Raw genomic sequence first — 25,876 nt, forward strand, 5'->3', positions numbered from 1 at the left:
CCCGCGGCCCCGGGGTCCTCACAGCTGCATGGAGGACTGTCTGCTGAAGTTAGCCGAGGCTGTGAAACTAGCAGCTTTAAAGTTTAACTGCGGCGACTTTGGATTAATGTGAGCTACAGAAGGAAACTGAATAGCTAGGTAAACTTGTATTGTTTCCTACGGAGCTAATGTCAGCTAGCTACTAGCTTAGAGAGAGTGTATGTGCTGTCAGTGCTAGCTTAGCAACCATGACAGTATATATACTGCGGTCAAGTGAGCCGTCGTTCTTCCTCGCGGAGTCAAGCCAGCCGCACAAACATTTGAACTGCGCCCGTATCATAGAACTTACGGTAAATTCTCCGAGTCCACTGACGAAGCTAACGCTAGTTCAGAACCAAGCGAGATGACTTCCGGTTTTCAAAGTAAGACGCGGATAATACAAAGGCAAGGTGTGTGTGTGTGTGTGTGTGTGTGTGTGTGTGTGTGTGTGTGTGTGTGTGTGTGTGTGTGTGTGTGTGTGTGTCTGTGTGTGTGTGTGTGTTCCCTGTGTGTGTGTGTGTGTGTTCCCTGTGTGTGTGTGTGTGTGTGTGTTCCCGTGTGTGTGTGTGCGCGCGCGCGCGCGTGTGTTCCCGTGTGTGTGTGTGTTCCCGTGTACCTACCTAACAGGGCCTTATGAATTTTAAACAGGAAAAGTGCCTCATACTCCATTTTTACTGTACAGTAACATGACTTTGGCCCATAAGTTCTGGCAATACTTGGTTAAGGTGACTTCAGGACCACCCTGGCTACTTCCACAGTCATTATCAGACAATTTTACTGTACCATTTTGGGGAAATTAAACCTCAAAGTTGCATCTCTAGTTTTTTTGTTTTTTCCTTTACAGGAAAAGTGCCTCATACTCCATTTTTACTGTACAGTAACATGACTTTGGCCCATAAGTTCTGGCAATACTTGGTACAGGTGACTTCAGGACCACCCTGGCTACTTCCTCAGTCACTATCAAACAATTTTACTGTATCATTTTGGAGAAATTAAGCCTCAAAGTTGCATCTCAGTTTTTTTTAAACAGGAAAAATGCCTTACACTCCATTTTTACTGTACAATAACATGACTTTGGCCCATAAGTTCTGGCAATACTTGGTACAGGTGACTTCAGGACCACCCTGGCTACTTCCTCAGTCATTATCAAACAATTCTACTGTATCATTTTGGAGAAATTAAGCCTCAAAGTTGCATCTCTAGTTTTTTTTTTTTTTTCTTTACGGGAAAAGTGCCTCATACTCCATTTTTACTGTACAGTAACATGACTTTGGCCCATAAGTTCTGGCAATACTTGGTACAGGTGACTTCAGGACCACCCTGGCTACTTCCACAGTCATTATCAAACAATTTTACTGTACCATTTTGGGGAAATTAAACCTCAAAGTTGCATCTCTAGTTTTTTTGTTTTTTTCTTTACGGGAAAAGTGCCTCATACTCCATTTTTACCGTACAATAACATGACTTTGGCCCATAAGTTCTGGCAATACTTGGTACAGGTGACTTCAGGACCACCCTGGCTACTTCCACAGTCATTATCAAACAATTTTACTGTATAATTTTGGAGAAATTAAGCCTCAAAGTTGCATCTCAGTTTTTTTTTAAACAGGAAAAATGCCTTATACTCCATTTTTACTGTACAGTAACATGACTTTGGCCCATAAGTTCTGGCAATACTTGGTACAGGTGACTTCAGGACCACCCTGGCTACTTCCACAGTCATTATCAAACAATTTTACTGTATCATTTTGGAGAAATTAAACCTCAAAGTTGCATCTCAGTTTTTTTTAACCAGGAAAAATGCCTTATACTCCATTTTTACTGTACAGTAACATGACTTTGGCCCATAAGTTCTGGCAATACTTGGTACAGGTGACTTCAGGACCACCCTGGCTACTTCCACAGTCATTATCAAACAATTTTACTGTATAATTTTGGAGAAATTAAACCTCAAAGTTGCATCTCTAGTTTTTTTGTTTTTTTCTTTACGGGAAAAGTGCCTCATACTCCATTTTTACCGTACAGTAACATGACTTTGGCCCATAAGTTCTGGCAATACTTGGTACAGGTGACTTCAGGACCACCCTGGCTACTTCCACAGTCATTATCAAACAATTTTACTGTACCATTTTGGGGAAATTAAACCTCAAAGTTGCATCTCTAGTTTTTTTGTTTTTTTCTTTACGGGAAAAGTGCCTCATACTCCATTTTTACTGTACAATAACATGACTTTGGCCCATAAGTTCTGGCAATACTTGGTACAGGTGACTTCAGGACCACCCTGGCTACTTCCACAGTCATTATCAAACAATTTTACTGTATCATTTTGGAGAAATTAAGCCTCAAAGTTGCATCTCAGTTTTTTTTAAACAGGAAAAATGCCTTATACTCCATTTTTACTGTACAGTAACATGACTTTGGCCCATAAGTTCTGGCAATACTTGGTACAGGTGACTTCAGGACCACCCTGGCTACTTCCACAGTCATTATCAAACAATTTTACTGTATCATTTTGGAGAAATTAAACCTCAAAGTTGCATCTCAGTTTTTTTTAGACAGGAAAAATGCCTTATACTCCATTTTTACTGTACAGTAACATGACTTTGGCCCATAAGTTCTGGCAATACTTGGTACAGGTGACTTCAGGACCACCCTGGTTACTTCCACAGTCATTATCAAACAATTTTACTGTACCATTTTGGGGAAATTAAACCTCAAAGTTGCATCTCTAGTTTTTTTGTTTTTTTCTTTACGGGAAAAGTGCCTCATACTCCATTTTTACTGTACAATAACATGACTTTGGCCCATAAGTTCTGGCAATACTTGGTACAGGTGACTTCAGGACCACCCTGGCTACTTCCACAGTCATTATCAAACAATTTTACTGTATAATTTTGGAGAAATTAAGCCTCAAAGTTGCATCTCAGTTTTTTTTAAACAGGAAAAATGCCTTATACTCCATTTTTACTGTACAGTAACATGACTTTGGCCCATAAGTTCTGGCAATACTTGGTACAGGTGACTTCAGGACCACCCTGGCTACTTCCACAGTCATTATCAAACAATTTTACTGTATCATTTTGGAGAAATTAAGCCTCAAAGTTGCATCTCAGTTTTTTTTAAACAGGAAAAATGCCTTATACTCCATTTTTACTGTACAGTAACATGACTTTGGCCCATAAGTTCTGGCAATACTTGGTACAGGTGACTTCAGGACCACCCTGGCTACTTCCACAGTCATTATCAAACAATTTTACTGTATCATTTTGGAGAAATTAAACCTCAAAGTTGCATCTCAGTTTTTTTTAGACAGGAAAAATGCCTTATACTCCATTTTTACTGTACAGTAACATGACTTTGGCCCATAAGTTCTGGCAATACTTGGTACAGGTGACTTCAGGACCACCCTGGTTACTTCCACAGTCATTATCAAACAATTTTACTGTACCATTTTGGGGAAATTAAACCTCAAAGTTGCATCTCTAGTTTTTTTGTTTTTTTCTTTACGGGAAAAGTGCCTCATACTCCATTTTTACCGTACAGTAACATGACTTTGGCCCATAAGTTCTGGCAATACTTGGTACAGGTGACTTCAGGACCACCCTGGCTACTTCCACAGTCATTATCAAACAATTTTACTGTATCATTTTGGAGAAATTAAGCCTCAAAGTTGCATCTCAGTTTTTAAGTTCTGGCAATACTTGGTACAGGCGTTTCTAATGTCCTTTTGTTTTTCCTGCTTTCCTCCTGACGTGCGGCCAGTTGCGCAACTTGATGATTGACGTCTGACGTCACTTTCTCCCTTTTTTCTTTTTCATCTATGTTCCCACCCAATAGCACCTTTCGCCATATGTTTTTGAGCACTCTGAACACTTTTTTCTCTTTTCTTTTTTCCACTTTCCTCCTCTTTTCTTTTTTTCCCCTCAGGTTAAATGCCTCCAAACAGGCAATGTATGGCCTACGTCCTGAAATAAAAGCAATAGCACAACTGAAATTTGATATTATTGGCAGATTTTATTGTAATAATGGCGGAGACGTCTGTCCGTCTGCCTCCAGTGGCTGCTCCAGCACCGCAGCACCGACAGCGTGTGAAGCGTGTCTGCAGCGTGTGTGAAGCGTGTGTCTGTCCGTGGTGCTGAAATAACGCGGAGCGCTTTTCTCTAATTGCTTTTGTTGCCAATTTAAATTCAGAATATTGATAAAGCCTGAAGTTTTTGTTGAGGATACCTGTTCATGTCTGAAAATGTCATAATGATTTTGGTTTTGGACGAAAACCAACTTCAAATAGTTTTTTCTGCTAAGTCCTGCATGGTTTCTTGTCCTTTACTTAATGTGTTATGCGAACCTGGAATGCATAAATAGTGCGTTTATTACCTCCTTTCAGGGTTTAAAGCATCAGCGACACATGGGCACATGGCAAATAATTCTATGTTTAACTGAGTAGGGCCTCATATGAAATAGGCTATTGAAATGGGGCCCCAGGTGTCTAAGGCCGACAGCAGCAATACAGACGGCTACATAATTTATTACAATATTACATAGATGTATGTATCATATTACTCTGTCCAGTAGCTAAACTTTTTTTTTTTTAAAGCCAGAATAAGGCATTTCACTAATTAAATAGCTAGGCCTATAACCTACAATGTGCATGTGTCTGTGAGCTAACCACGTGTGTCAGTTGACCCAAGGTGATAGACTATTTAGCCAATTAAAAAATATTTGTGATGACGCCCTTTATTTAAGCCACATAATTATAATTGAAAAATATGTAGACAATAAATGCAGTGTCTTTTACCCACATAACATTGGAAATTATTTGAAAGCCCCACTTACCCTTTTTTTGCAGCCATTCTTGCAATCAAGTGGAGATCCAGTGTACGTCGTCGTGGAGGTGTCAATTAACAGGGCATGTCATTTGCGCATGCGGTGATGCGTTGGATCGTTACCAAATAACTATTGTGAATTGATACGTTTATATCGATTTAGTTGTTGAAAACAAGCTCCAGATACAAATTTGAGGATTAATTTATCCAAAATGATACAGTAAAAATGTTTAATAATGACTGAGGAAGTAGCCAGGGTAGTCCTGAAGTCAACTGTAGCAAGTATATGTAAAGGGTAAATTTAAAAATATCTGGCAGCCCCTTCCCTTTTTTGATTTTTATTTTATTTTATTTTTTAATTTATTTATTTTTTTTTTCTCTCTCTCTCTGTTCCCTTTTATGTTTGAATGTTCCTATGTGGTATGTTTTGTACAGTTTTGTAAAATGATAAACTGTAAATAAAGTATAAAAAAAAAAAACTGTAGCAAGTATTGCCAGAACTTATGGGCCAAAGTCATGTCACTGTACAGTAAAAATGGAGTATGAGGCACTTTTCCCGTAAAGAAAAAAACAAAAAAACTAGAGATGCAACTTTGAGGCTTAATTTCTCCAAAATGGTACAGTAAAATTGTTTGATAATGACTGAGGAAGTAGCCAGGGTGGTCCTGAAGTCACCTGTACCAAGTATTGCCAGAACTTATGGGCCAAAGTCATGTTACTGTACAGTAAAAATGGAGTATAAGGCATTTTTCCTGTTTAAAAAAAACTGAGATGCAACTTTGAGGCTTAATTTCTCCAAAATTATACAGTAAAATTGTTTGATAATGACTGTGGAAGTAGCCAGGGTGGTCCTGAAGTCACCTGTACCAAGTATTGCCAGAACTTATGGGCCAAAGTCATGTTACTGTACGGTACAAATGGAGTATGAGGCACTTTTCCCGTAAAGAAAAAAACAAAAAAAATAGAGATGCAACTTTGAGGTTTAATTTCCCCAAAATGGTACAGTAAAATTGTTTGATAATGACTGTGGAAGTAGCCAGGGTGGTCCTGAAGTCACCTTAACCAAGTATTGCCAGAACTTATGGGCCAAAGTCATGTTATTGTACAGTAAAAATGGAGTATGAGGCACTTTTCCCGTAAAGAAAAAAACAAAAAAACTAGAGATGCAACTTTGAGGCTTAATTTCTCCAAAATTATACAGTAAAATTGTTTGATAATGACTGTGGAAGTAGCCATGGTGGTCCTGAAGTCACCTGTATCAAGTATTGCCAGAACTTATGGGCCAAAGTCATGTTATTGTACAGTAAAAATGGAGTATGAGGCACTTTTCCTGTTAAAAAAAACTGAGATGCAACTTTGAGGCTTAATTTCTCCAAAATGATACAGTAAAATTGTTTGATAATGACTGTGGAAGTAGCCAGGGTGGTCCTGAAGTCACCTGTACCAAGTATTGCCAGAACTTATGGGCCAAAGTCATGTTATTGTACAGTAAAAATGGAGTATGAGGCACTTTTCCCGTAAAGAAAAAAACAAAAAAACTAGAGATGCAACTTTGAGGCTTAATTTCTCCAAAATTATACAGTAAAATTGTTTGATAATGACTGTGGAAGTAGCCAGGGTGGTCCTGAAGTCACCTGTATCAAGTATTGCCAGAACTTATGGGCCAAAGTCATGTTATTGTACAGTAAAAATGGAGTATGAGGCACTTTTCCTGTTAAAAAAAAAACTGAGATGCAACTTTGAGGTTTAATTTCTCCAAAATGATACAGTAAAATTGTTTGATAATGACTGAGGAAGTAGCCAGGGTGGTCCTGAAGTCACCTGTACCAAGTATTGCCAGAACTTATGGGCCAAAGTCATGTTATTGTACAGTAAAAATGGAGTATAAGGCATTTTTCCTGTTTAAAAAAAACTGAGATGCAACTTTGAGGTTTAATTTCTCCAAAATGATACAGTAAAATTGTTTGATAATGACTGTGGAAGTAGCCAGGGTGGTCCTGAAGTCACCTGTACCAAGTATTGCCAGAACTTATGGGCCAAAGTCATGTTACTGTACAGTAAAAATGGAGTATGAGGCACTTTTCCCGTAAAGAAAAAAACAAAAAAACTAGAGATGCAACTTTGAGGTTTAATTTCCCCAAAATGGTACAGTAAAATTGTTTGATAATGACTGTGGAAGTAGCCAGGGTGGTCCTGAAGTCACCTGTACCAAGTATTGCCAGAACTTATGGGCCAAAGTCATGTTATTGTACAGTAAAAATGGAGTATGAGGCACTTTTCCCGTAAAGAAAAAAACAAAAAAACTAGAGATGCAACTTTGAGGTTTAATTTCTCCAAAATGATACAGTAAAATTGTTTGATAATGACTGTGGAAGTAGCCAGGGTGGTCCTGAAGTCACCTTAACCAAGTATTGCCAGAACTTATGGGCCAAAGTCATGTTATTGTACAGTAAAAATGGAGTATGAGGCACTTTTCCCGTAAAGAAAAAAACAAAAAAACTAGAGATGCAACTTTGAGGCTTAATTTCTCCAAAATTATACAGTAAAATTGTTTGATAATGACTGTGGAAGTAGCCATGGTGGTCCTGAAGTCACCTGTATCAAGTATTGCCAGAACTTATGGGCCAAAGTCATGTTATTGTACAGTAAAAATGGAGTATGAGGCACTTTTCCTGTTAAAAAAAACTGAGATGCAACTTTGAGGCTTAATTTCTCCAAAATGATACAGTAAAATTGTTTGATAATGACTGTGGAAGTAGCCAGGGTGGTCCTGAAGTCACCTGTACCAAGTATTGCCAGAACTTATGGGCCAAAGTCATGTTACTGTACAGTAAAAATGGAGTATGAGGCACTTTTCCCGTAAAGAAAAAAACAAAAAAACTAGAGATGCAACTTTGAGGTTTAATTTCCCCAAAATGGTACAGTAAAATTGTTTGATAATGACTGTGGAAGTAGCCAGGGTGGTCCTGAAGTCACCTGTACCAAGTATTGCCAGAACTTATGGGCCAAAGTCATGTTATTGTACAGTAAAAATGGAGTATGAGGCACTTTTCCCGTAAAGAAAAAAACAAAAAAACTAGAGATGCAACTTTGAGGCTTAATTTCTCCAAAATTATACAGTAAAATTGTTTGATAATGACTGTGGAAGTAGCCATGGTGGTCCTGAAGTCACCTGTATCAAGTATTGCCAGAACTTATGGGCCAAAGTCATGTTATTGTACAGTAAAAATGGAGTATGAGGCACTTTTCCTGTTAAAAAAAACTGAGATGCAACTTTGAGGCTTAATTTCTCCAAAATGATACAGTAAAATTGTTTGATAATGACTGTGGAAGTAGCCAGGGTGGTCCTGAAGTCACCTGTACCAAGTATTGCCAGAACTTATGGGCCAAAGTCATGTTATTGTACAGTAAAAATGGAGTATGAGGCACTTTTCCCGTAAAGAAAAAAACAAAAAAACTAGAGATGCAACTTTGAGGCTTAATTTCTCCAAAATTATACAGTAAAATTGTTTGATAATGACTGTGGAAGTAGCCAGGGTGGTCCTGAAGTCACCTGTATCAAGTATTGCCAGAACTTATGGGCCAAAGTCATGTTATTGTACAGTAAAAATGGAGTATGAGGCACTTTTCCTGTTAAAAAAAAAACTGAGATGCAACTTTGAGGTTTAATTTCTCCAAAATGATACAGTAAAATTGTTTGATAATGACTGAGGAAGTAGCCAGGGTGGTCCTGAAGTCACCTGTACCAAGTATTGCCAGAACTTATGGGCCAAAGTCATGTTATTGTACAGTAAAAATGGAGTATAAGGCATTTTTCCTGTTTAAAAAAAACTGAGATGCAACTTTGAGGTTTAATTTCTCCAAAATGATACAGTAAAATTGTTTGATAATGACTGTGGAAGTAGCCAGGGTGGTCCTGAAGTCACCTGTACCAAGTATTGCCAGAACTTATGGGCCAAAGTCATGTTACTGTACAGTAAAAATGGAGTATGAGGCACTTTTCCCGTAAAGAAAAAAACAAAAAAACTAGAGATGCAACTTTGAGGTTTAATTTCCCCAAAATGGTACAGTAAAATTGTTTGATAATGACTGTGGAAGTAGCCAGGGTGGTCCTGAAGTCACCTTAACCAAGTATTGCCAGAACTTATGGGCCAAAGTCATGTTATTGTACAGTAAAAATGGAGTATGAGGCACTTTTCCCGTAAAGAAAAAAACAAAAAAACTAGAGATGCAACTTTGAGGCTTAATTTCTCCAAAATTATACAGTAAAATTGTTTGATAATGACTGTGGAAGTAGCCATGGTGGTCCTGAAGTCACCTGTATCAAGTATTGCCAGAACTTATGGGCCAAAGTCATGTTATTGTACAGTAAAAATGGAGTATGAGGCACTTTTCCTGTTAAAAAAAACTGAGATGCAACTTTGAGGCTTAATTTCTCCAAAATGATACAGTAAAATTGTTTGATAATGACTGTGGAAGTAGCCAGGGTGGTCCTGAAGTCACCTGTACCAAGTATTGCCAGAACTTATGGGCCAAAGTCATGTTATTGTACAGTAAAAATGGAGTATGAGGCACTTTTCCCGTAAAGAAAAAAACAAAAAAACTAGAGATGCAACTTTGAGGCTTAATTTCTCCAAAATTATACAGTAAAATTGTTTGATAATGACTGTGGAAGTAGCCAGGGTGGTCCTGAAGTCACCTGTATCAAGTATTGCCAGAACTTATGGGCCAAAGTCATGTTATTGTACAGTAAAAATGGAGTATGAGGCACTTTTCCTGTTAAAAAAAAAACTGAGATGCAACTTTGAGGTTTAATTTCTCCAAAATGATACAGTAAAATTGTTTGATAATGACTGAGGAAGTAGCCAGGGTGGTCCTGAAGTCACCTGTACCAAGTATTGCCAGAACTTATGGGCCAAAGTCATGTTATTGTACAGTAAAAATGGAGTATAAGGCATTTTTCCTGTTTAAAAAAAACTGAGATGCAACTTTGAGGTTTAATTTCTCCAAAATGATACAGTAAAATTGTTTGATAATGACTGTGGAAGTAGCCAGGGTGGTCCTGAAGTCACCTGTACCAAGTATTGCCAGAACTTATGGGCCAAAGTCATGTTACTGTACAGTAAAAATGGAGTATGAGGCACTTTTCCCGTAAAGAAAAAAACAAAAAAACTAGAGATGCAACTTTGAGGTTTAATTTCCCCAAAATGGTACAGTAAAATTGTTTGATAATGACTGTGGAAGTAGCCAGGGTGGTCCTGAAGTCACCTTAACCAAGTATTGCCAGAACTTATGGGCCAAAGTCATGTTATTGTACAGTAAAAATGGAGTATGAGGCACTTTTCCCGTAAAGAAAAAAACAAAAAAACTAGAGATGCAACTTTGAGGCTTAATTTCTCCAAAATTATACAGTAAAATTGTTTGATAATGACTGTGGAAGTAGCCAGGGTGGTCCTGAAGTCACCTGTACCAAGTATTGCCAGAACTTATGGGCCAAAGTCATGTTACTGTACAGTAAAAATGGAGTATAAGGCATTTTTCCTGTTTAAAAAAAACTGAGATGCAACTTTGAGGTTTAATTTCTCCAAAATGATACAGTAAAATTGTTTGATAATGACTGTGGAAGTAGCCAGGGTGGTCCTGAAGTCACCTGTACCAAGTATTGCCAGAACTTATGGGCCAAAGTCATGTTACTGTACAGTAAAAATGGAGTATGAGGCACTTTTCCCGTAAAGAAAAAAACAAAAAAACTAGAGATGCAACTTTGAGGTTTAATTTCCCCAAAATGGTACAGTAAAATTGTTTGATAATGACTGTGGAAGTAGCCAGGGTGGTCCTGAAGTCACCTGTACCAAGTATTGCCAGAACTTATGGGCCAAAGTCATGTTATTGTACAGTAAAAATGGAGTATGAGGCACTTTTCCCGTAAAGAAAAAAACAAAAAAACTAGAGATGCAACTTTGAGGTTTAATTTCCCCAAAATGGTACAGTAAAATTGTTTGATAATGACTGTGGAAGTAGCCAGGGTGGTCCTGAAGTCACCTGTACCAAGTATTGCCAGAACTTATGGGCCAAAGTCATGTTACTGTACAGTAAAAATGGAGTATGAGGCACTTTTCCCGTAAAGAAAAAAACAAAAAAACTAGAGATGCAACTTTGAGGTTTAATTTCTCCAAAATGATACAGTAAAATTGTTTGATAATGACTGTGGAAGTAGCCAGGGTGGTCCTGAAGTCACCTGTACCAAGTATTGCCAGAACTTATGGGCCAAAGTCATGTTACTGTACAGTAAAAATGGAGTATAAGGCATTTTTCCTGTTTAAAAAAAACTGAGATGCAACTTTGAGGCTTAATTTCTCCAAAATTATACAGTAAAAATTGCTTGATAATGACTGTGGAAGTAGCCAGGGTGGTCCTGAAGTCACCTTAACCAAGTATTGCCAGAACTTATGGGCCAAAGTCATGTTATTGTACAGTAAAAATGGAGTATGAGGCACTTTTCCCGTAAAGAAAAAAACAAAAAAACTAGAGATGCAACTTTGAGGCTTAATTTCTCCAAAATTATACAGTAAAATTGTTTGATAATGACTGTGGAAGTAGCCAGGGTGGTCCTGAAGTCACCTGTATCAAGTATTGCCAGAACTTATGGGCCAAAGTCATGTTATTGTACAGTAAAAATGGAGTATGAGGCACTTTTCCTGTTTAAAATTCATAAGGCCCTGTTAGGTAGGTACACGGGAACACACACACACACACACACACACACACACACACACACACACACACACACACACACACACACACACACACACACACACACACACACACACACACACACACACACACACACACACACACACACACCTTGCATTTGTATTATCCGCGTCTTATTTTGAAAACCGGAAGTCATCTCGCTTGGTTCTGAACTAGCGTTAGCTTCGTCAGTGGACTCGGAGAATTTACCGTAAGTTCTATGATACGGGCGCAGTTCAAATGTTTGTGCGGCTGGCTTGACTCCGCGAGGAAGAACGACGGCTCACTTGACCGCAGTGTATATATATCTATGCTTAGCAACAACACAGCTGCACCAGATGCTTTATTTGGGTTTTACTAAACTGTAATGTCATGTAAACTCTAATTTAAATAATGTAGGTTAGAATATATTGCATGGCTACTGTATATGCCCTTTTAGTGTGGGTCCTGTTTTTATTGTCTCTGTTTTGAATATAGGAATATTTCTGTATCTTGTATGTCCACAAGTTGATCAAAAAAACTTTTCAAAACACAAGTATCTAACACTTTGGAAGCCTATTTCTACCAGGAAAATGATTAGAAATTCTTCCATACATAAAATGGTCATTCAAAAGTCTACATTATTATTTGTTAAATATGCACACATTATTACAAGAGTCCAAAGTTATGAAGTTTATGAAGACATTACATATCTATAACTTTAAGTCCCCGGTGTGGCAGTTGGTTTCACAGCATGAGATGCAGCATGAGATGCATATAGTACATTCAAGACATGTGAGAGTGTGTAGAAGTCTGAGCTGGGTTACATTTAACTGACAGTATATACAGAACTGTTGAAACAGGGAAGTCAGTTCTTTCTTTGAGAAGGTCAGATTTTCAACAGGTGAAAAGTCTTTGATTCTTCAACATGTAGCTACAGTACTGTACTAAGGAATTTCTATTTCATGTAGAGCCGCAAGTCGAACAATTTGATTATTAAATTATTGGTCAACTGTTTTGATAATCGAATAATCGGTTGGAGAGTAGTTTTCAAGGAAAAAAAGTCCAAATTCTCTGATTTCAGCCTCTTAAATGTGAATATTTCTGGTTTCTTTGTTACTTTATGTCATGACAATAAACTGAATATCTCTGGTTTGTAGTCAAAACAAGAGTTTTGAGTCATCTTGTGGTTTGAGAAACACTGATTGACATTTTTCAACATTTTATTGACCAAACAACAAGGCCTAATCGATCAATCGTTTAAATAATCAACAGATTAATCGATAATGAAAATAATCGTTAGCAGCCCTAGTTTCTTGAAATCTTCCATACGTCACTTCACACTTCCTGTTCACATCATTTCTGATGGTGTCTGCTGCTGAGGACAAACCATGCTCACCTGTGAAACGTTTGGAGGAGGATGACAATTCTGGCTGTCACTTTCCCTAAATCTTCAAGCTAAACCTGATTTGTTCAAACATGTTTCCATACACTGCGCCTGAATAGTATCTTACTTTGATATAATTTTAATTTTCTGAATTTCAAGGCCCATTATTAAAGCAGATAGCACAGATACTTGGAGGGTGAAACACCCTATATGTTAAGTGTGTTCTCTTAGTGTGGTTCATTCCAGCAAACTACAACGATAAATGACTCTTGTGAATGTCACACACCCTGTCATTCCTTCACCTCCACTGCTCTGTCAGTCAAGCTGAGTGAGAATCAATGTTGCAGATATAAAGTGACAACAACTTCCAGTTTAGCCAGTCACTGCTGCTGTATGCTGAACTGCTGTATAAAATTAAACTACCAAGTTAACTTTTCCTGTTATCTTTCCCTTTGCAGATGTGGTCTTTGAAAGAGATTAGATGATTAAATGAAAAATATAATTTCAAACAGACTCTGTGCTGCTGAAAGAAAACATTGATCCTCACTGCATGTTGCTTTTTTGCTTTTCTGCTTTTCTAAAAACTCTTATCCAGCAGCCATGACTGTAGTGATCGGGTTTGAGGGGAGTGCCAATAAGATCGGCATAGGAATCATCAGGGATGGTGAAGTTCTGTCCAACCCGAGGCGGACGTACATCACACCTCCTGGTCAAGGCAAGTTAGATGTTAAAGCTGCTACACTTCACCAGTTAGACTGCTGTTAAAGCTGTTAAAGCTGTTAAAGCTGTTAAAGCTTCGACATTTCACCAGTTAGACTGCTGTTAAAGCTGTTAAAGCTGTTAAAGCTGTTACAGCTGTTAAAGCTTCTACATTTCACCAGAACTCCTATCAAAACCCAACTGTGCATGAAGGTGATGAACATGTTATTTTATCCATCAGGATTCATGCCCAGTGACACGGCCCGGCATCACCGTGGTGTCATACTGACTGTCCTGAAGGAGGCGCTAGAGCAAGCAGGGCTGAAGCCTGCGGACGTTGACTGTGTGGCGTACACCAAAGGTAATACAGGACACTGTGAACGTGACTGAACCTGCCAGACGTCTGTCAGAACGAGTATAATCTATTACTTTGACAAGTTTTACAAGTTTGCGTCCATGTCGCTCTTAACTTCTTCACCCCAGATATTCCCAGTATTTGCCTTAAGACACAAGAGAGAGTAAGAGAATGGCTTGACCTCTGACCTCTGACCTTTCTAAGGTTACTAAGGCTGCTAAAAACAACTCTCCACAGTTCGGCAACATGATATACCATATACACTACCAGGCAAATGGTTTGGACACAGTGTTTTCTCTTTATTTTTTATTACTTTCTACATTGTAGATTCAAACTGAAGACATCAAAACTATGAAGGAACACGTGTGAAATTATGTAGTAAACAAAAAGTGTTAAACAAAGCAGAATATGTTTCTTTTGAAACATATGTATGTATGAATCTACAATGTAGAAAGTGGTAAAAATAAAGAAAACCATTGAATTATATTCAGTATATTCCACACTTGCCATGTCCACACCTCATTCAACTATGAAATATTAAAATCCAATTTCTTCTCCCACAGCACAATTACAGCTAAATGTTTATTGTAGATATCTTGCACCTATTCTTGACTTTATAATCTTGTCTGATATCATGGAAAACAGGATTAAAACGAATCCCAACACACATAACTTTGGGTCTGAGCAGTGTTTATCCTCACATGTTAGTTATATTAGAGGCTGCTCTGTGCCTGGGTTTTAGATGTGCATGTTGAACCTCGTGGCTGTAATTGGAAGTTTACTTCTGCTCTACTTCCCAGCAGACACACAGTATATAGAGTATAATGACCAATTTGGCATTTGTTTTTAATAAGGGATGTTTGGGACAGTGAAGCTGCGTATATTTTGTGCTGTTGTTTAGAATCAGTTTGACAGTTAACAAGTGAAGTTTTAGTTTTTCTCTTTTAGATTCAGACTACAATAGGAATCTAAACTCCTCATGTAAACAACATTTTTACTGCATTCCTTTGTCTGTGTGATGCATGCTTCCTCACATGTCTGATGGCTCTAAGGCAAAGAGATTTTGACATGTCAGAGTAGGTTAAAGAGGAACTAAGCAGGATTTCCCCCGTGGCTATGCTACATTTTTACCTTAATTAAAAAGCTCTGGAGTAATAGTGATAGTTAACGACATGACTTGTGACTTGATAGTGAGAACAGAGGCTCTCTGCCTTCACCTCTCTCACGGCTGAAAACCAACCTGCTAACATCAGTGTAGTACCTGGCTGCCCCCCCCCAGCTCTCGTCTCTGTAGCACTGCGACACAAACTCGCTCCGTAACCCGTGATCTTTTGTTTGTGACAGTTAAAACAACACAAATACATGCCGTAACACCGTATATGATATATATCGCTATCCACCGCTCCATAGATTGATTTTTCGCCGGCTTCGTTGTAAACAAATGCACATGACCGAGAGGAGGGTTAGCAACACAGAGGAAAAGAGACCAGACTTGCATAGTTCCTCTTTATAGTGCAAACTAACAGGCTGCTGTTCTGTTCTCCTGGTCCTCCTGGTCCTCCTCTTCCTCTCTGTTCTCCTGGTCCTCCTGGTCCTCCTCTTCCTCTCTGTTCTCCTGGTCCTCCTGGTCCTCTTCCTCTCTGTTCTCCTGGTCCTCCTGGTCCTCCTGGTCCTCTTCCTCTCTGTTCTCCTGGTCCTCCTCTTCCTCTCTGTTCTCCTGGTTCTCCTGGTCCTCCTGGTCCTCTTCCTCTCTGTTCTCCTGGTCCTCCTGGTCCTCCTCTTCCTCTCTGTCCTCCTGGTCCTCTTCCTCTCTGTTCTCCTGGTCCTCTTCCTCTCTGTCCTCCTGGTCCTCCTCTTCCTCTCTGTTCTCCTGGTCCTCCTGGTCCTCTTCCTCTCTGTTCTCCTGGTCCTCCTCTTCCTCTCTGTTCTCCTGGTTCTCCTGGTCCTCTTCCTCTCTGTTCTCCTGGTCCTCTTCCTCTCTGTTCTCCTGGTCCTCCTGGTCCTCCTCTTCCTCTCTGTTCTCCTGGTTCTCCTGGTCCTCTTCCTCTCTGTTCTCCTGGTCCTCCTGGTCCTCCTCTTCCTCTCTGTTCTCCTGGTCCTCTTCCTCTCTGTTCTCCTGGTCCTCCTGGTCCTCTTCCTCTCTGTTCTCCTGGTCCTCCTCTTCCTCTCTGTTCTCCTGGTCCTCTTCCTCTCTGTTCTCCTGGTTCTCCTGGTCCTCTTCCTCTCTGTTCTCCTGGTCCTCCTGGTCCTCCTCTTCCTCTCTGTCCTCCTGGTCCTCCTGGTCCTCTTCCTCTCTGTCCTCCTGGTCCTCCTGGTCCTCCTCTTCCTCTCTGTCCTCCTGGTCCTCCTGGTCCTCCTCTTCCTCTCTGTTCTCCTGGTCCTCCTCTTCCTCTCTGTCCTCCTGGTCCTCCTCTTCCTCTCTGTTCTCCTGGTCCTCCTGGTCCTCCTCTTCCTCTCTGTCCTCCTGGTCCTCCTCTTCCTCTCTGTCCTCCTGGTCCTCTTCCTCTCTGTTCTCCTGGTCCTCCTCTTCCTCTCTGTCCTCCTGGTCCTCCTCTTCCTCTCTGTTCTCCTGGTCCTCCTGGTCCTCCTCTTCCTCTCTGTCCTCCTGGTCCTCCTCTTCCTCTCTGTTCTCCTGGTCCTCCTGGTCCTCTTCCTCTCTGTTCTCCTGGTCCTCCTCTTCCTCTCTGTTCTCCTGGTTCTCCTGGTCCTCTTCCTCTCTGTTCTCCTGGTCCTCCTGGTCCTCCTCTTCCTCTCTGTCCTCCTGGTCCTCTTCCTCTCTGTCCTCCTGGTCCTCTTCCTCTCTGTTCTCCTGGTCCTCCTGGTCCTCCTCTTCCTCTCTGTTCTCCTGGTCCTCCTGGTCCTCCTCTTCCTCTCTGTTCTCCTGGTCCTCCTCTTCCTCTCTGTCCTCCTGGTCCTCCTCTTCCTCTCTGTTCTCCTGGTCCTCTTCCTCTCTGTTCTCCTGGTCCTCCTGGTCCTCTTCCTCTCTGTTCTCCTGGTCCTCTTCCTCTCTGTCCTCCTGGTCCTCTTCCTCTCTGTCCTCCTGGTCCTCTTCCTCTCTGTCCTCCTGGTCCTCTTCCTCTCTGTCCTCCTGGTCCTCTTCCTCTCTGTTCTCCTGGTCCTCCTGGTCCTCTTCCTCTCTGTTCTCCTGGTCCTCCTCTTCCTCTCTGTCCTCCTGGTCCTCCTGGTCCTCTTCCTCTCTGTTCTCCTGGTCCTCCTCTTCCTCTCTGTTCTCCTGGTCCTCCTGGTCCTCCTCTTCCTCTCTGTCCTCCTGGTCCTCCTCTTCCTCTCTGTTCTCCTGGTCCTCCTCTTCCTCTCTGTTCTCCTGGTCCTCCTCTTCCTCTCTGTCCTCCTGGTCCTCCTGGTCCTCTTCCTCTCTGTTCTCCTGGTCCTCCTCTTCCTCTCTGTTCTCCTGGTCCTCCTGGTCCTCCTCTTCCTCTCTGTTCTCCTGGTCCTCCTGGTCCTCTTCCTCTCTGTTCTCCTGGTCCTCTTCCTCTCTGTTCTCCTGGTCCTCCTCTTCCTCTCTGTTCTCCTGGTTCTCCTGGTCCTCTTCCTCTCTGTTCTCCTGGTCCTCCTGGTCCTCCTCTTCCTCTCTGTCCTCCTGGTCCTCCTGGTCCTCTTCCTCTCTGTTCTCCTGGTCCTCCTGGTCCTCTTCCTCTCTGTTCTCCTGGTCCTCTTCCTCTCTGTCCTCCTGGTCCTCTTCCTCTCTGTTCTCCTGGTCCTCCTCTTCCTCTCTGTTCTCCTGGTCCTCCTCTTCCTCTCTGTTCTCCTGGTCCTCCTGGTCCTCTTCCTCTCTGTTCTCCTGGTCCTCCTCTTCCTCTCTGTTCTCCTGGTCCTCCTGGTCCTCCTCTTCCTCTCTGTCGTCCTGGTCCTCCTGGTCCTCCTCTTCCTCTCTGTTCTCCTGGTCCTCCTCTTCCTCTCTGTCCTCCTGGTCCTCCTGGTCCTCTTCCTCTCTGTTCTCCTGGTCCTCCTCTTCCTCTCTGTTCTCCTGGTCCTCCTGGTCCTCCTCTTCCTCTCTGTTCTCCTGGTCCTCCTGGTCCTCCTCTTCCTCTCTGTTCTCCTGGTCCTCCTGGTCCTCCTCTTCCTCTCTGTTCTCCTGGTCCTCCTGGTCCTCCTCTTCCTCTCTGTTCTCCTGGTCCTCCTGGTCCTCTTCCTCTCTGTTCTCCTGGTCCTCTTCCTCTCTGTTCTCCTGGTCCTCCTCTTCCTCTCTGTTCTCCTGGTTCTCCTGGTCCTCTTCCTCTCTGTTCTCCTGGTCCTCTTCCTCTCTGTTCTCCTGGTCCTCTTCCTCTCTGTTCTCCTGGTCCTCCTGGTCCTCCTCTTCCTCTCTGTTCTCCTGGTCCTCCTGGTCCTCCTCTTCCTCTCTGTTCTCCTGGTCCTCCTGGTCCTCTTCCTCTCTGTTCTCCTGGTCCTCTTCCTCTCTGTTCTCCTGGTCCTCCTCTTCCTCTCTGTTCTCCTGGTTCTCCTGGTCCTCTTCCTCTCTGTTCTCCTGGTCCTCCTGGTCCTCCTCTTCCTCTCTGTCCTCCTGGTCCTCTTGGTCCTCTTCCTCTCTGTTCTCCTGGTCCTCCTGGTCCTCCTGGTCCTCTTCCTCTCTGTTCTCCTGGTCCTCCTCTTCCTCTCTGTCCTCCTGGTCCTCCTGGTCCTCTTCCTCTCTGTTCTCCTGGTCCTCCTCTTCCTCTCTGTTCTCCTGGTCCTCCTGGTCCTCCTGGTCCTCCTCTTCCTCTCTGTCCTCCTGGTCCTCCTCTTCCTCTCTGTTCTCCTGGTCCTCCTGGTCCTCCTCTTCCTCTCTGTCCTCCTGGTCCTCCTCTTCCTCTCTGTCCTCCTGGTCCTCCTGGTCCTCTTCCTCTCTGTTCTCCTGGTCCTCCTGGTCCTCCTGGTCCTCCTCTTCCTCTCTGTTCTCCTGGTCCTCCTCTTCCTCCTGGTCCTCCTGGTCCTCCTGGTCCTCTTCCTCTCCGTCAGGTCCTGGTATGGGCGCCCCCCTGGTGACCGTGGCCCTGGTGGCTCGTACAGTGGCTCAGCTCTGGGGGAAGCCGCTGCTCGGGGTCAACCACTGCATCGGACACATCGAGATGGGCCGACTCATCACCAAAGCCAACAACCCCACGGTGCTTTATGTGAGTGGGGGCAACACACAGGTTGGTTTCTTTACCTCGCAACCTGAAACACATCGGGCCCCAGTCACTGATCAGACACAGATGTAATCGTGCTGCTGCTCTGTGTGTTGCAGGTCATTGCGTACTCAGAGCGGCGCTACAGGATATTTGGAGAGACCATCGACATTGCAGTTGGCAACTGTTTGGACAGGTTCGCCAGAGTTATAAAGGTCTGAGTAGTTTCTGTTGTCATCACTGCAGTGCTTTGTCTTTTACTCAATGATATGTGTGTTAATACTTCTACCCTCAACTGTGTCTCAACTCAGATTTCCAATGACCCCAGTCCAGGCTACAACATAGAGCAGATGGCCAAGAAGTGAGTGGTAGTTTATGTGTATGATAATATATTTCTAAGCAGCTTCCCCTAAAGCAGCTGAATGTTTTTTACATTTGCTCTCAGAGGGAGTGAGTATGTGGAGCTGCCGTACACAGTGAAAGGAATGGACGTCTCATTCTCTGGGATCTTGTCTTACATTGAGGTGATCTACGCTTCATGTTAATTAAACTCATTCTGTCACAGTTTGATTTCTAGTGCTTCACTCTTCTTTTATATTTGACAGGACGCTGCTCATAAGATGCTGAGCTCTGGTCAGTGCACAGCAGAGGACCTGTGTTTCTCTCTGCAGGTACTGAAGTCTAACACACTGTTAGTCTGTAACACGGTGCTGCTTTTATTGTGTGTTAATGTTCTGATTCCTGCTGAGTGTCCACGGCCACTGTAGCGTCCTCTACTCAAACTACACACTGAAACTCTGACGTGTGACATCTGTTCTTTACCAGTGCTTCAAGAGGCACATTGTGTTTCTTGTGTCCATATCTGTGATGTTTACAGAGTTACAAAACTCGGCAGCAAAATTGCACAAGAAGAACAACTCTTTTATAATGAGCAAAACTTGTATTTGCTTCAATTTTCTTTGGACAGTCCTGCCCTTACATCACTCCTCCTGGAGCTCTGAGGCATCTTCTCTGTGTAGAAGAGTCAAAAGTAGGAAAATAAATGACACATGAGCACGAGCGGTTTTCACCTCCATCAGTGCTGAGAGTGAGAAAACTAAGAACAAACAAACACTACACATGGTCCAGACCTTTTTTTTTTTAAATCACTACATACACTATTACTATGTAGTGTATTTCTTGCCAGTATGTCACCATGTTGTGGCCCCCACAGCTTCTTTAAACCTAAAGACCTCATAACACACTCCTAATAGAGCTCTGCCTGAGAAGCTTCTTCTGTTTTGATGTTGATATTTGGACCAAAATGAGAAAGAAGGTTGACATCCCATCATCAAAATGGTTGCTGATTAATTTGTGTAATAGTGATTAATCAACTAATGGTTGCGGCTCTAGTGATAAGATGATTAAACAGACTAACAGAGTGTGTTCTCTGCACAGGAAACGGTTTTCTCCATGCTGGTGGAGATCACAGAGAGGGCCATGGCTCACTGCGGCTCCCAGGAGGTCCTCATCGTCGGGGGGGTGGGCTGTAAGTATCAGAAAGGGACGGTTCAAGCCCCCCTGTTAAAAATACACACTGTTGATGTTATTTGTGCCTGTGGACCAGTCTGTGTCTGGGCTGTTATCAGAGCAGTGATACGTCCAGCGGCTGCAGGGCTTCAGGTGGAAGGTTTTTATCTAGAGCAGTGATACGTCCAGTGGCTGCAGGGCTTCAGGTGGAAGGTTTTTATCTAGAGCAGTGATACGTCCAGTGGCTGCAGGGCTTCAGGTGGAAGGTTTTCTATCTGAGCAGTGATACGTCCAGTGGCTTCAGGTGGAAGGTTTTCTATCTGAGCAGTGATACGTCCAGTGGCTGCAGGGTTAGGTGTAGTAAGGAGATACACAAGGTTTCCCCCTTTCCGGCCACCGCCGGATCGGTTATCGGGATAACAGCGGCAAGGCACGGGCCGACGCAAGTCAGTCCCCATTCCGCCTCCCATTTACGTATGAACCATATTAGAGTAGAAAAGAGAGAAAAAAAGAGAGGTGTAGAGGAGGGGAGGGGGAATCTAAAAGGAAGTCCATGTGGTTTGGATTTGTTTCCACTTGGTTTTCCTTAGTTTCCGGGAGGTTGTTTTTTGGAGTCCACGAAAAGTCCATGTTCCTTGGGGTTCCAGGAAAGTCCATGGTCCTTAGGGTTCCAGGAGTGGGAAGTTTAGAGGGGGAAAGTGTAGGGCAGGGAGTGGTTAAGTTTAGTGGGAATGACATGTACAGATGTCTTTAAGAAGAAGTTTAATTGTAATTTAGTTTAAAAATTTTTTTTTTTTTGGAAATAGAAAGTAGTACGTTTTATACTAGTGAGTTCTAGCCAGAGCAGAGTTTGTATGTCCTTCGGGAGAAGGGCTTTGTGGCAGGTTAGAGTACTCTGCGTAGTGAATAGTGACTTCTCCATGTATTGATTAATACCGTCCTAGGAAGCCACCAAGCACTCCTTTTAAACCTGAATCCCAAGCGAAGGAGCCAAAAACATGGACACGAGGTCGCATGTATTGGTCCCCGCAGGGGAATGTGGAGGGTGCAAGGAAGTAACCAAGGAGCAGTGAGAGATCTGAAGAAGCTTCCTAAGCACTAACACGGACATCTCTAACTGCTCCGGGCCTGCAGTAGGAAGACCAGCCCAGCTTGTAAGTGTATTCATCTCTGTGACAGAGAATGAAAAACACCCCAACACTGCACATGATCAACCAGCCACAGGACCGGTGTCTGTGTTTGAGAGAACGGGGACCTCGCGGTCCTCGAAGCTCCATCTGCGGAAAACTAGAGGCTAGAATTCCGATTGATTCTCTGCAAAGTCTGTGCTCACTGGGACACGTCCTCAGTTGTGTGCCTTGATATCATCGAGCGTTTCGACCACTTATCACAATACGCCCTCAATCAAGGGAGGTCCACCCGGAGGTGCGCTAGCCTCCGGGGCGTGTCCTTGTCAAGACTACTCTACACTACACCAGCCATTTCTCTTGGTTTTTAGGTTCTGTTTTTTTTGAAAAGTTGATTTTGAGGAAGATTACTATAAAGTTTTAATTTTGGAGGTAAATTTTGAAGGTTTAGTTTGTTTGGTTAAGGTAAATGAATAAATAAAAAGTAGGGTGGAAAGAGTTGTCCTATGGTCCCGGTGCATCCGCGGCTCAGTTTCCAGGCATACTGAGGGATGTTAAAATTTGGAGGAAGGTGACAATTTGAAGGACGCCCAATTGGGTTTAAAAATAGGTGGCATAGAGGATTTTTTAAGCGTGTGTGGTGCAAGATGGGCTGTTGTGTGAGCGAGGCTATTCCTCATAGAAGATTTGGCTACGTTTAAGGTTCTGATGCCTGAACCACCACTCCCGTAGTGCTGCCCTAGAGTCGGGACACGGGGGGCCGCATACGTACCGCCTTGACCAGTGTCTACAACTTGTTGGCACCGTTAGGTTATCTGTTGTCAAACCGGTCAAGGCCCGAGGGTGTTGGTCTCCTTGGTTTCTTCCTCGGAGGTCACCCTCTGGGAAGGAACCAGGGTCGGCAACGCCGAAGCGGAGCTTTCCCCGGTCCTCCCAGAGGACTGGAAAGGACAAGGCCAGCCGAGGTGAACTCTGCCTCCCTGTCTCTCCAAAGGAACTCCGGTGAGTCTCGGCGGTGTTCGGCTGGGTAGGCTGGACTCTGGCGGCATGTGGTCTCCGTTGAAGGATGCTCATTTAGAGTAGCCCTCAAAAGGACTTTTGTTTGCTTCAGGGTGTCCTCTCTGGGTTCAGGGTGTCCTCTCTGGGTCCTCTAACCCTAACCCTACCCGTCCCCTTTATGGCGGTTTCTTGTCTTAAGGTCCTGTGTTTATTTTAAGAAGAAGTAATTTTCGTATTTTTATGGGAAAATGTGTTTAGACTTAAGTTTAGGGTTAGGGTTAGGGTTGGTAACCCAGGGTAACCAGGTGAAAGGTTTTCTATCAGAGCAGTGATACGTCCAGTGGCTGCAGGGTTAGGGTTGGTAACCCAGGGTAACCAGGTGGAAGGTTTTCTATCAGACCTTATCAGTCACACAGGGACACATGTACAATACAGGAGCCTGAGAGACTCTGGACACTATTGTATTAAACATTATATCTACAGTTGTGAAATACTCTGAAATCACAGAGTGAGTCAACAGGCTGGTTCTGGCCTTTTAAAGGAGCAGACCAACCCATTTTCCCTCTGTGTGTTAGAAGTAACTTCCAAGTACACAGTATATAAATATTGTCATTCCTGAAACTGGTCAAACTGTGCTGAAGGGTCATCAGAGCAGCAGCACAGGATTCTTCCTGTTTTTGTTCTGGGAAAAAATAAAGAGACTCAGCATCAGAACAGTCAGCACAGTTAGCATCTTTTATTTACTGATGTTGCTGCTGACACAGTGTTTGTGGTTGTGCTAATGCTAATTTTGGCTCTTTACGGACACGGTCTCATATTTACTTAGCCACGCCCCCAACAGCTCCACAAAAGATGACAGGATTGGTTCGTCAGGTTTGTGACATAACATGAAACTTTGGCTGAATCAGTGTTGATGAGACTGTCATTGGTTCTCTGCAACTAAAACTGGAGTTTATTGGAGTGTAAAGTATAAATGTTAAATCTAAATCCTTTAATATTTACATTTAGATTTAATCAATCAATAAACTGTGATTGATCACTGCTATCATTTAGTCAGTTTACACTCTCAGACATAAGAAGTTCTGCTTTACTCCTGTGCTTGGGGTTTGATTATCCACTCTGCTCCTAGTGTTGACAGTTAAATGACTGTACCATTATGTGTGCCACTTGAAGGTGTCCAGGATTCATGTCTGAAAGATGAATGCACCAGTATTTTAAAGGCAAATCCCAAAATTAATTCAAAAACCATTCCCAGAGGTGGTCAATCTAAGACTCATTTCTTCACCAGTGTTGACATGAGTGTGTTTCCTCTGCAGGTAACCTACGTCTGCAGGAGATGATGGGGGTGATGTGTAAGGAGCGAGGAGCCAAGCTGTTCGCCACAGACGAACGGTAAACCAGTCCGTCCACACTCAGCACATTCACTTTCATTTACATTTAAATCACAAAAGGGCTTTGCTTCACATTCTCCCTGCACTGAAACTTTAACTCTCATTCTATGAACATAGAAACAAGTGACTCTACATTCAGGTCCTGTGGCTTTCAGTGCTCAGCTGTGGATTGTAACAACACAGTGTGGGTGTTGGAGATGCTTTTCCAATGCAAACACTCAATTCTCCAAATGTATACTTGATATAATTTACCTAAAATCACATAATACTAACCATTTTAAATCTTAGTCATCATTCAAATTTGTTTTGATCTTCTCCCTTGCTGCTTTTATTTGTAGCCGCTCAGAAAAATACAAACAGAAGAAACACACCCCAACATTCAACAGAGTCACTGACTCATCTAAAAAGGCATTGGCCTGTTAACAGGCAGGAACACTAGTGTGACCCTGCTGTAAATAGGAGAATATTTGAACTTTGTAAGAAAGCGTGAGACTCTTTTCTCTCCATCACTGCTGATTTCCTAAAATAACAGGGGACACCGAGTTCAGTTTCAGTCCAGATAACATTGTTCTCTTCCTGCCACAGGTTCTGCATAGACAACGGAGCGATGATCGCCCAGGCCGGCTGGGAGATGTTCAGGGCCGGTCAGGTGACGCAGCTGGAGGACTCGTGGATCACACAAAGGTAAAGTTCACCTCAGACTTTCTCTTCTTCTCTTTAGGTTGTGTTGTTTGCCTGCGTCTGAGCCCTTGTGCTAAAACTGCAACTCTGTGATTTAATGATCTAATCAGAATCTGCTCCATGTTACTTCCAGGGTTAGGGTCACCACTGTCATGTAGTTAACAGGTTTCTCAGTGTTTGAGAATGAGGACGGTTCTGAATCGTGGATGAGCTGCAGGAGGAAGTTGAACATGTTTGTCCTGTTGCAGGTTCAGAACAGACGAGGTGGAGGTGACGTGGAGAGACTGACTGACTGACGGCTGAACGACACCTCGGTGCTGGGTCTGCTGCTGCACCTGGACTCTGCAGGATCTCTGTTGCATGTGACATTAAAGAGGGAAGTCAAACTGAGCGTTGGGCGTTAACCAGATGTTGTGAGATTTCTAATTATTTTGGTGTCAAGAGGAAGACAGAGATTTTCTCTGTCATCAAATACCAGGAAAGGAACAATCCCAGCTTTAAATGTTCTGATTTCAAACCCACAGACGTGTTGCTGAGGCAACAGTGACTACAGCTGTCAGAGACTTTTTACTATAAAAGATTTGTCTTCAGTAGGAAGGAATGGGTTGAGCGCCACAGACAGGATGGGGGGGTCACAGGGTATTGTCTGTGTTGGATTTGTTCTTTACGTGACACAGACATCGAATAGCTCCAGCTTTCTTTCCTTTGAAATGAGGGAAATGTCACTCTTTTATATCTGCTGTAAATACTGCAAAGGGAAGAGGTTTATTTTGATCTGAACATGTGAACTACACACTCCTACAACACCTAGAGCTGATGAGCCTGGGCTGCACGGACTACAACCTGATTGAGACAAAACCTTTTTTCTTCTCTAACAGTTCACATGGTTTTAGTTTGTATCTGACTCCACAGGAGTGTTTGTAGAGCCCTAGAAAATGACAAGACCAACACAAAACCATGTGCTTAAAATAAAGTGTCACTCGTCTAAGAAATCAATTTATTGTGCATCAGAGCAGTTTGTTGTTTATTTGCAGAGGTCATGTCCTGTTTTAT

General features: G+C 42.7%; 1 protein-coding gene and 1 long non-coding RNA gene across 3 annotated transcripts; one reads left to right on the forward strand and one right to left on the reverse strand.

The window, feature by feature from the left end:
- On the forward strand, positions 1 to 25,393 carry osgep (O-sialoglycoprotein endopeptidase). Of its 2 annotated transcripts, none has more exons than XM_085768752.1 (12): positions 1 to 138; positions 13,556 to 13,675; positions 13,901 to 14,020; positions 18,968 to 19,143; positions 19,236 to 19,331; positions 19,428 to 19,477; positions 19,562 to 19,640; positions 19,722 to 19,787; positions 20,554 to 20,644; positions 24,068 to 24,143; positions 24,728 to 24,826; positions 25,072 to 25,393. In XM_085768752.1, exons 2-12 carry the CDS (start codon positions 13,561 to 13,563, stop codon positions 25,109 to 25,111), a joined length of 1,008 nt encoding a protein of 335 aa, XP_085624878.1. In that variant the 5' UTR covers positions 1 to 138; positions 13,556 to 13,560; the 3' UTR covers positions 25,112 to 25,393. The 2 variants fall into 2 exon arrangements, with proteins under 2 accessions (XP_085624878.1, XP_085624877.1); XM_085768751.1 differs by having other exon boundaries at positions 3 to 138; positions 13,559 to 13,675.
- LOC146962870 (uncharacterized) lies at positions 25,388 to 25,833 on the reverse strand. Its single transcript, XR_015035032.1, has 2 exons — positions 25,734 to 25,833; positions 25,388 to 25,598 (listed from the first exon to the last, which is right to left on the reverse strand). It is a non-coding gene; the product is annotated as an uncharacterized LOC146962870 (long non-coding RNA).
- Between the last annotated feature and the right edge of the window lie 43 nt (positions 25,834 to 25,876).

This window comes from Trachurus japonicus, chromosome 23 (assembly GCF_045865225.1).
Source record: "Trachurus japonicus isolate A0001 chromosome 23, Traja_1.0".
Classification (NCBI taxonomy): domain Eukaryota; kingdom Metazoa; phylum Chordata; class Actinopteri; order Carangiformes; family Carangidae; genus Trachurus; species Trachurus japonicus.

What these genes read in the sequence shown, in the direction of transcription:
- osgep (XM_085768752.1), top strand. Translation starts at nt 13,561, where the DNA reads ATGACTGTAGTGATCGGGTTTGAGGGGAGTGCCAATAAGATCGGCATA. An exon ending in GGATCTTGTCTTACATTGAG is followed by an intron (nt 19,641 to 19,721) that starts GTGATCTACGCT and finishes TATATTTGACAG; the next exon opens with GACGCTGCTCATAAGATGCT. An exon ending in CATCGTCGGGGGGGTGGGCT is followed by an intron (nt 20,645 to 24,067) that starts GTAAGTATCAGA and finishes TTTCCTCTGCAG; the next exon opens with GTAACCTACGTCTGCAGGAG.